We start from the raw sequence: 11063 nt of genomic DNA, 5'->3' as shown, positions 1-11063 counted from the left end.
TAAAACCCTCCAAGATATGTGTATGTGACGATTGAACCCACAAATTTGACCCTCGAAAATGGGGATGATTTTAGAAACCTTCCCTAAAGTTTTCAAAAATTTCATTGAATGCCTATAAGGTTTCAAAAATTACACCTACTACCCTTTAATTTAATTGTTTTTGTAATGAAAACTCTTTTTTTTTTTTTTTTTAACTCTATCAGGATAGAGGTGAGATTTAAAAAGCGGAGACAAACCCAACCCCAATAGGGGAGGAGTGAGATTTAAGAAATAGAAACGGAAAAGAGAAATTTGAATCTAAAATATCTATGATTTCGAATTTCTTTTTTAGTAAGTAGACCAAGTCATATTCGATTTATAATAGAACTCTTTAAAAAACATTGACCTAGTAAAAAAATGTAACTGAATAGCCTAAAAAACAAATTGAGGCATACGATGAATTATTTTTAGTTTAATTTGAACTTGAAACGCATGACAAATTAGCAATGGCTTCTTTCCACTTTATAACTGCTGAAAATAATTCTCACTCTAGGAACATTTTGCAACAATTTTCTTCATCTTCTAAAATCTGTTGTCATTTTAATTACTTTCCTTAAAATATCGGGGCTAACTTGAAGAATTCTAGTCTATTTGGAAATTTAGGAGATCGCTCAAGGGGAACATTTGCATGCATTTAGGCAGAAGCCCGAACCAGCAAGATCATCTATACGTCTATGAGTGGGATTAGCGGAAATTTTTTTTGGGGGGTGGGGGGGGGGGGGATTAGCGATTTATGATTCCTTTTTTTTAATATGTTTTTCTAGAATACCTTTCTTTGGTTGGAAAATCGACTTTTAGAATTTTTGTATCCTAGCGTAAATGTGTTTTTATCCTTTTAATTATCGTTTTTTCACTTCAAATACATCATCACACCAGTAGGAAAACAGTACCAAATGTTATTCTAAATTTTTTTTCCCCAATGATATTCGATCCAAAGGGACTACATTTTTCCATTACATTCCCCTGAAAAAGCCATCTAAAAGAAGCCATATTCACAACTCATTCCCTAGTCTCTCATATTGCTCAAGTAAATTCATCCAGTACCACATCCATGAGTGGTCTATTCGTTCCGGTGGAAGATTGGATCAAGTGATAAAATGAGAGGAATTGTACGTAGAAAATTTTGAATTTAAAACTTTTTACTTATTATAAAGGAAAAAAAGGTGTCTGTTCGTCCCGTTGGTAAATGCAAATCTAGGACGATTACTCATTCCGTAAGCATTCCAAACCTTGGAAGTCTTCAAAGTGATAAAATCTGGCTAAAGGCCAAGCCAGTCCTCTCCAAAAGAGTAAAATCACATTGGTGAAACCGTTTGCCATGAACGACTGAACTAATTTGCCTCTCCTTCACAAGTGACATTGATTCTAAAGCCTAAAACTCCATTAGGTAGAAGGACTAATTTCATTTTGCATCCTTCAACTTGTGAACCATTTTCATTATAATAGAATCTAATTTTGGACAAAATATACCTTGAGATTTTTCATACTTGTGACATTTTGGTCTAAGTGTTAATAATGTTAATAAAATTAATCCTTCCAAGCACCTGAGGGATACACATAGTTATTTAGCAGGTCAAATTGTACTTTGCATCCTCAACCTATCACCCTTTTCAACTTTGCGTCCTTATCGTTAATATTTGGAGACATTGAACCGCCACTAATTTTCTTTTAGGGCAAATTATATTTTACTCTCTGTGGTTTAGTATTTTTTTACATAATCCTCTTATGGTTTCAAAAACTATATATAACCCTCTCATAATTTGGATTAAAGTGTCAAAGTGACGGAAATGATCATTCGTAACGGAATCTTTAAAAATGTCGAAATTATCTTATAAATACATGACACACTAACCCCTATGATTTTTTTACCATATAACCTCCTTATGATTTAATGCTTTATCATATAACCCCCATATAATTTTTAAAATATACACATACCCCCCTTTAGTTAATAAATAATTTTCAACTTTATATAAAGGTATTTTTGACATTTTAGGTGATTCCGTTACAAATGATCATTTCTGTCACTTTGACTCTTTAATCCAAATTATGAAGGGATTATATATAGCTTTTAAAACCATTAGGGGATTATGTAGAAAAATACTAAATCATAGGGGGATAAAGTGTAATTTGCCCTTGCTTTTAATTACACTAATCATAGGGGGATTATGTAATGTGCACTCACACATGCATACACTTTTGCCCTGTGCATTTGGCACTCCTAGCCATTGTCTATTAGAACAATTATTTTTAAAATTTTTATACTTTTATAATTATGGGAATATTAACTAAACAACTAAAAGGGCATGTACAATTTATTTAGACGCTATTAACAGTAAAGGATATTAAATTGTTTGATAATTGATTTATTTATCAATCATTAAACCTATTGAATTTATTGTCAAATAGTTTGAGAAAGTGTATCATAGTTGCTGTTTTTAATGTGTTAAATCAATATCAAGTAGCATACTAATCCTGATAAGACATACAAATTGTTGGATAGTTATATACTCACTCATTCATGTCTTATTATCTGTACATGTTCATCGTAACTGTCATTTGCCGGATGGTTTTTTCCTGCCGGGGCTATAGTTGCAGACCTGATCTAGAGTTTCTTATGATATTGGAAGCACTTTGCACCCAGTTGGCATGTAAAAGACTAAACCCAAAAGGCTGCTAGTTTAACGACTTCCTTCCGCAGACCTGCATCATTATTTAACAGGAACTGTCCTCTTACAACCATAACATGAACTAATTTTCAAGTTTGACGGAAACCTTTAGGTTTGCTTGGTGTTGATTTCCTAGTTGATGGAGAAGCATAATCTGTTATAATGTAGCAGCAAAGGTTGTGAGGAATTGCAATTTGCAAGCATGAAATTGCTGTGTGCCTGTAAAAGAAGGAATAAACAAGACTTTAGTACATAGGAATTTTATGCAGAAGAAGGTTTTAGCCACAATCTCTGTCTAAGATTTGGTTTTCTAATACCATTCTCTTTTGAGCTGGTGATGTAGGGGGTCAAGTTTGGTTCCGAATTTGAATAGCCAAATATGTTAATCTTTTGCCTGGCGAGAAAAGTGTTTCTACGATCTTCATTGTGTATTTTATTTTTGGGTAAAATATCCAAAAATTTCTTGTGGTTTGTCAAATATCCAATTTAACCCTTTCTGGTTTGAAAACCTACACTATAGTTCATTGTGATTTCAACTAAATTGAAAATTGGACAAAAAACATCCAATCTAACAATTATATATGAAATGTCAATATTGCTCCTGTATAAATGGACTTCCTATAGTTTGCCGAATGTTCAATTTAACTCCTTTTGGTTTGAAAACTACACTATAACTCCTTGCAATTTCGACCAAATTGAAAATTAAATGGAAAGTATTTCATGTATAGTAGAGGCAATATTGATATTTTATGTACAATCGTTAAATTGGATACTTTCAATCCAATTTTCAATTTAGTCGAAATTACAGGGAGTTATAGTATAGGTTTCCTAATTAGAGAAAGTTAAATTGAATATTTGGCAAATCATAGGAAGGTTTTTGGTATTTTATCATTTATTTTCTAGTAGGAGAGAGATGAGATTTAAAAAACAGAAAGGAACACTGCCAGTTACCTCTCAGCATCGTTTTTAATTTGTGTTAAAGCTTTTGTGCTCCGATAAATTTCGTATGTGCTTATCTATTTGAAGTGATCAAATTCCCTCATCGTCCTAGATCAAAATCAAAGAGATTCAACAATTAATGAGAAATATTTCTCGAAGCCTCATTGCTTTTTATACCTTTTGACTCTTTCTTCTGTTTGTGTCAAGAGAAAACTGCCCGGTTACAGAAATCAATCACAAGCATACATGGCTCGGAGAAAACTGAATTCTGTAGAGAACTAAATGATAACGAAGGAAGGGGAAAAAAACTTTTGTGTTGAGTCTAGGATTAAAAATCAGATGGTAAAAGCAGAGAAAGAGACAGCGAGCTGGAGCCAGAGAGGATTGGTGGCAGTGCATAATTTCATCAGTGTTTTCCTGCAATCACCTTCGCCTTCATTTACCAATCTGAATGAAGATGATGCAGGTTTTGTTGCGCTTTGGAGTAGTCCAAACCCATGACATCACCTTCCAATCTTCTCTTCTTTGCAAAACTTGACTGAGCAGCCGCAGCGGCAGGCTCTACCCCTAGGAAGTCGAGAGTCAATCTCTCACTTCCCCCCATGAGGACGTGATCTCTATCCGAAAGGATACCAGAAGTTCCATTTGACGAATGCATCAAAAGGGTATTGGGGTCATATAGGCCACCAGATTGGGAAGAACTGAAACTGTTAATTCTCTGAATTCCAGCCTCCGTAGACTTTCCGTAAGCATCTAAATTTCGCATATATAAACTATTGGGAACTCCACCGGAAGTTTGCCCGCCCACTGCACTAGAACCCTCCTGAATTGAGTTAGAAGTATTCATATTACTCGTAGAATACCCTGAAAATCCTCTGAGGAGGATTGGAGCCATTGAATTGTCACTGATTTTTGCACCCATTTCTGCAGCCTTCTGTAACAAGGCTGTTGCTGAGCTGAAAGCCGATCCAATTGGTAGATGAGAATTGCCATTGTGACCTCCTAAGGTGCTGAAGCTTGTGCGAGGGTTCGCCCCATTTGGGCTAAAAATAGGATCCACATTGCTTGACACCGCCAGGAGCCCCTGAGCATTCAGGGATAAAGGCTTTAGTACTGAAGTATCCATGTTAGCGTGAGAAATGGACAGATTCATCATGGGGTTAGTGGGGTCAGGCACTGGCAATGGAGAAGGAAACAATTCTTGTGCTTGGTGTTGTAACATTCCTCCCGTGGCTGCAGCGAGGGTCTGGTTCATTTTGTTGTTCTCTTCGATCAAAGCATCACAGAAGGCTCTGTGAGTCACGAAAGTATCCTTTCTGCAAAAGAAAGAATCTAAGAAAACCTCTTCAAGTGGAATGCAGGCCTGATTATTGAGGGCTTTTTCTCAACTTATTTTCTGAATCTGCTTTTAGCTTCTAATTTTAGAAAATCAGTTACGTGATATCGTCAATTGCTTTTTGTTACGTCTTTTAGATTTTTCTTTATCTTGAAAGCTAAAACAAGCCAAAATCAGAACCAACAAAGACACCTGTTTCTTGGATTCTGATTTTGGCTTCTAAAATCAGCTATTACAAAAATCAGAATCAGTTGAGGATAGACCCTAAGTATTCATATGCATTACATCAACAAGAAGTTTCATGAGTATTTCACCTTGAGAAGATGGTTCCACAATCACAGCGGTACTCGCGAGTTCCACAGATCTTGGTGTGGGCCTTCCAGTCGGACTGCACAGCATACCGCTTGGAGCACTTGTCACATTTCCATTTCTTCTCTCCATGCTTCCTGCAGAAATGCTTCTTGATCCCAGTTAAGTCCCCTAGAGCCCGGCTTGGGTCATGATGAACACAGCTCGGTTCTGGGCAGACATATACCCTCTTCTTCACTTGTGTCGTTGGCCTTTGCTTAAGCTTCCAGGGCAGGTTATGGCCTCTCCTGTGCAGTTGCAGATTCTGATCCCTCTGGAATCCTTTGTGGCACACTTCACAAATGTACCTGTTCGTCGCCATAAGAGTCCTGGGTGACAAGGCCACAACCTCTGCATCCGGATCTGCAAATAAACAGAAAACACAATCAACATTAAGCAAGACACAATCATGATTAGTCTACTTTGTTTTTAATTTGATTAACTAATTAGTTATGTTGGTTCAATTTTTAGGCAAAAGAAAAACAGATTAAAAATGAGATGATCAATCAAGTAGAGTTATAATTAGTATTGTTGCATTGCCTGGATTCCCTGGAAGATTTCTTTTCTTCTTAGAAGTTGTTGCAATGTTTTGAGTGGGCTGATCAGCGCCATTATCCAAAGGATTAGGACTATCATTTGATGATTGTGTAATTACAGTTCCTGGAAGCTGCTCATCTTCTTCTTCAAAATCCTGGACTACATACTTGGACATGTTGATTGCAACAAACAAACTAATCTCACTTTTTCGGGTCCGCAGGCGAGAGATTCTGTTGCAGGTTTTGGAGAAGAGGGAAACATTACTGAAGTTATATGGTTCTTGGAAAGTGTAAGCAAGCTAGGAGACAAAAACAAGGAGAAATTCCTCATCAAACTCGATCAAAGAGACCATGGTCGAAGAATTGTTAATCAAATGCCTTAAAAATTCTGTTGAACAATGACACATCCATTCTTAATTCTTCAAGAATGGACGTTTAGGAATTGCTCTATTTGTCCTATTTAGCAGCTCAAAGCATCAGTCGTTCACTACAGATACGTAACATGTAATCTATTACACAACTTTATAGCTACTTAGTCAGATGAAAATGAAACTCATGACTCGTTAAACTCAATGCAAATTTACATGTATATAATTCTACACAGCATTGACTGCAGTCTAGGGTACTAAACACTTCTAAAATAAGTTAATTTGCCGTTAATGGGTGAATCGACATGACAACTAATAGAAGAAGAAAGAGCAAAGAAGTAAGTGGGAGAAAAGAATGAGTCGGGAAATATGATGATAAGGGCATCAGACAATTTGTAAGCGACAAAGAGGAGAATTACAAGCGAGAGATCCACATAAAGAGACAATATAGGCCTCCTACTGTTAAATATACTAATTTAGTAAATTTGTTCAATCGTAATATTATAAACTCAAAAGAGTTTTGGATACCTGCTTCCTACCTTCGTCCATTCACCCTGCAGCATATACTCTCACGACCGAGCAGCATTGTGGCGGCCCACCTTTCGGCAGCTCAGGACCCCACAATGACAACGTGTACCACACAATAATCGACTTTTCAATACCGTTTGTACACTTATATAAAGCAGTTGAAGTTTGACAAAAAAAAAAAAAAATAAATACCGTTTGTACACAGTGACAGAGCCAACACCCTATAGTTAGAGGGCTCAATTTTATTTATAGTTAGAGGGCTCAATTTTATTTTTTACAGTACATGAAATGAAGTAATAGTACAGTTAAAACCGATTGATGTTTTAGTTAGACGTATAGTTTTTTTAAGTTTAATTGGTTTTGAAGTTGATATTGTTCTTAAATCTAGAAGTGAAATCATTCTCTCTATTTGAATTTGAAAACTTTGAAGGAATTTATTCTTAAAATAACTTCCACAATTACTTTTAAAGAGATCCAAAATTACTGTAGATTATAATGAATTTTTTAAATTGTTTTGGGGCAATCAAGATGTAATTTTTAAAGTTTTTAAATTTTCTAAACCTATTTTCTCAAATTTGTGTAAATTTTTTATTTTTTTACTTCTCTTTTGCAAAACATTCTCAAGTTAGGAAAAGGAAAATTTGCCAATTTGGTCCTTCACATTTTTGAAAAAAAAAATTTTTAGTCTCTCACATTCGAAATCAGCCAAAATAGTCCCTCAGATATAAAAATGTCTGCATGTATTAGTCCCCAAGCTCATTTTCACTCATTTCTCCTTCACTTCCAATATGTCTCAAGAGGATGGATCTCTATCATTTTCAACCCCTATTTCTCCAGTTTCCATTTGCGAGTTTATCCGACCACCACCCCCAGTTCCTCAGCTACAAAGGGCATCTTTTTGTTTTGCTGCCGGACATGGATAGATATCCCTAAGCTCATTTTCATCTCTTTCTCCGATTATTCTGTTAATTCCATGGGTAACATCATTTGGCACTTGAGTAATTATGGCAAGATCACTGTTTTACATTCTTGCAATGGTTTAATAGCTCTCGTATTCCATTTTTACCTTTGAAATTATGGGTTCACGAGGGAGGTGTGCATTTTTGGCCGGAGAAATAGCAAAAATGAGTTTTGGGACTTAATGGGCGGATATTTTTAAATCTGAGGGATTATTTTGGTTAATTTTGAATGTGAGGGACTAAAAAATCTTTTTTTTTTTTGAAAAGATGAGGGACCAATTTGGTAAATTTTCCTTAGGAAAATACAAAAATTTTCATTATTTGAGCATCTTCTCTAAAATATAGGCCATTGGGAAATTTATTGAGATGAATTTGCAAAATAAAAAAATAATTAATTACACTTCAAATATTTAAAATATATTGTATGATAAAATATTTATTCCTTAATTAAGAAAATAACATAATGCTTCAAGCCCTGGGCATAATACTTTTGTATCTAATCGTAAATGGTATTACTCTTTATGCATATAATATATCAAAAGCGTGTATCTTGTGGACTTTTAGTCCACCAAATTAATGCAAATTGGTTCTCTCAAGTCATAAATCGTATGTTATTTTGAAGGATCAAAGAAAAAATCAGAGAAAAGAAGTGCTTATACAAAAATTTAACTTAAATGGATTATAATAATAAAACAAACATACAGAATAAAAATTTCAAAGTGCATTTAATTGGAGCAAAAAAAGGAAATATTTTTAAAGATGATAACATATAAGAAGAATGTTATAAAAGGAGCAACAAAAAGAATTGAGTTCCAATAAAAGAATGTTATAAGAAGAAAGTCTCTCTTTATATCATAACTTATTTCATATGAGCTTCAACTTTTAGCATATATCTAACATTTGTAGTGTATAATTCCCGAACAAGAATAAAGTTCGGGTCTGTGATTGTCCAATTTTAACATGCTTGCTAAATTGATGGAACAAGTACTTAATTAAAGTAATTCTTGCAGGTATATGTTGAGAATAATTAAGTTACAAAAATTGAGTATTATTATCCCACATTACAAATGAAAACAAGGATTCAAAACCAAGATTAAATCCAAAGTAGGGATTAACAAGTAGACTAGCTGAGGAGGCATTGATTTAGTGGTTAAACTTGAGATTCTAAGATTTAAAGATTCTGGATTCAAATGCTTCCGCTTGCTCCCCGCTCCTTAAATCCCACTCTTCCCTTACTAGAATTTTTTTTAAAAAAAAAAAGAAAAGAAAAAGTAGACTAATATATTTAGTAAAAAAAAATAGAACGCTAACGTTGAGGGCCAAAAATGAAATTTTTTGACGGAGGATTTTTAAATTAATATTTGAAACAGCCTATGGCTAATTTAGAGTGAAAAAAGAAATTCCTTCTCCAATAGAACATTAATTGCTTCGTCAACCATGTATTTGTTTGAGAGGCCTCTAGAATTACACTAAATTTAATGGATAAAAATTTAAACGTCTTGTCTTGGATATCCATTACTCAGAGAAAATTTGTACATGCATAATAATTATGCAAACTACTATGCAATTTACATTTAAATCTTGATCCTAACAAAGATTAACAAGAAATGTGCAATGCTCATTCTCCTATGCTAGTATAATTTAAATAGCACACTATAAGCTACAATTAAAACTCTAAATATTTGTCCATAAATAAACATGTATGTTTAATCAAATAAATTATCTAATCATGGACAAATTAGGTCGATTCAACAAGGAAGAAATAGCAAGTGAAAAAATATCCACACTTTCTTAAATAGGCAGTACAGTACAAATATGGAGTATGTAAGATTAGATTTGTTTGTCTAACTGCACTCGAATTACCTTTTCGAGACTTATTAGTTTTGCGAGTGGGGACTTTGATGATAAAATAATGACTTCCATCTTCTATTCCGCCAAGACGCCAATAAGAAAAGCAGTAGGTAACTAGCTATAGGTGGGTTCTTCGTTAAGGCTTCCCGTAGTCCCACATCGATTCTAAGGGGTTTGGGGATTGAGTAGTTAAGTCCCCAAGTTTGCCTCAAAAGTTGTTGGCTTTTGAGGTTAAATTTGGGATTAGATTTAATTAATTAACTTCAAAAAGTCTGATAAAAAAAAAAAAAAAACTAGCTATAGATTACATTTGCTTTACTTGACCGCGTACAACCTATTCTAATCCTAATTCTAATTCTAAGAAAATAAGAGAGTCAATTGGGGTTTATGAATACTATCAAAGTCCACATTAACCATTCAATTCTCTTATCCCTCTCTTTTTTAAGTCCCTCTTATCCCCTGCTAGAAATTTTATTTTTATTTTTTAAAAAAGTCCATATCAACACCTCGACTAGGTGTCTAAATCTGGTATTTCAAGTGGAGATAAGGTGTATAGGTGTCATGTGTGTGGATACGATTTGTTTTTACTGTATTGCCCTTAATTACCGAATTTACCCTTGTTACAATAGCGGGTGTTGGTTGTCAGCAATATGATTTTTTGGTCTTTCCATGAAGTGCAGTTGCATTCCAATTTAAATTCTTGCAGCGATTAGCTGTAGTGTAATCGTTGCTAAGCATCGAGATTTCACCTATATATTGCCGATTTGTATAATTTGCAATTGTCGAATGTTAAGAAATTGCCTTTCCCGTTCATGGGGCGTTGCTCTGCGGCTTGTTCTGGCTGTGCTTTACCAAAGCTCCAGACTCGTTAAATTTCAGTTTTCTGAATATCTGTTAGGTTGCTTTTGCATGGTCAATCTGATACGTATAGATAAGAATATGTGCTATCTTCTTGCTTATTATCTTTCTGTATGTAAAAATGTTTTTTTTTTTTTTTGTGTTTTTAACATGCTTATTGTCATTCTGCATGTTAAACATGTAGATAGCTCTGTAGTATATAAGCTGATTACTAGAGCTGAGTAGTTAAAATGGATATGTATACATGAGCATTGTGATTTTATTGACATGTTTCAATAGTTGTTTTAGGAAAGCTGGTTATAAATCTTTTTTAAATGAATACTTTATTTTGTAGTAAGATTTATGATCATACCTGTCTTTATTCTCCTTGTCTAAAGAGTAGTTAATCGTCTCCAATTGGTGTGGAGCATTTCTCTTGGCATGAGTCCGATTAGGTATTGTCTCTACTCTTGCCGTGTTACGAGTCTGATCATTAGGCTTTTTGTCCCTATTCTTGCAGTGTTTTACTTATTTTGGGCTTGCTTAATACCACAACTCGCAATTAGGGGTGTAAACAAACCTAATAAAGTTGAACACTTTAGTATTTAAAGACTCGGTTGAGGTTGCAATAACTTATTGAAAACTACTTTTCT

The 11063-nt window shown here is 34.4% G+C and overlaps 1 protein-coding gene across 1 annotated transcript; it reads right to left on the bottom strand.

Moving 5' to 3' along the window:
• Window positions 1–3783: 3783 nt before the first annotated feature.
• On the bottom strand, window positions 3784–6220 carry LOC113737681 (protein indeterminate-domain 7-like). The gene is made up of 3 exons (XM_027264873.2): window positions 5872–6220; window positions 5298–5694; window positions 3784–4963 (listed from the first exon to the last, which is right to left on the bottom strand). Exons 1-3 carry the CDS (start codon window positions 6041–6043, stop codon window positions 4087–4089), a joined length of 1446 nt encoding a protein of 481 aa, XP_027120674.1. The 5' UTR covers window positions 6044–6220; the 3' UTR covers window positions 3784–4086.
• Between the last annotated feature and the right edge of the window lie 4843 nt (window positions 6221–11063).

This window comes from Coffea arabica, chromosome 3e (genome assembly GCF_036785885.1).
Source record: "Coffea arabica cultivar ET-39 chromosome 3e, Coffea Arabica ET-39 HiFi, whole genome shotgun sequence".
Classification (NCBI taxonomy): Eukaryota; Viridiplantae; Streptophyta; class Magnoliopsida; order Gentianales; family Rubiaceae; genus Coffea; species Coffea arabica.
The sequence above is the reverse complement of the archived record's forward strand: the minus strand, read 5'-3'. Positions and strand labels throughout refer to the sequence as shown.

What these genes read in the sequence shown, in the direction of transcription:
- LOC113737681 (XM_027264873.2), bottom strand. Translation starts at nt 6,043, where the DNA reads ATGTCCAAGTATGTAGTCCAGGATTTTGAAGAAGAAGATGAGCAGCTT. An exon ending in AAATCTTCCAGGGAATCCAG is followed by an intron (nt 5,695 to 5,871) that starts GCAATGCAACAA and finishes GTTTATTTGCAG; the next exon opens with ATCCGGATGCAGAGGTTGTG. An exon ending in TGTGGAACCATCTTCTCAAG is followed by an intron (nt 4,964 to 5,297) that starts GTGAAATACTCA and finishes TTTCTTTTGCAG; the next exon opens with AAAGGATACTTTCGTGACTC.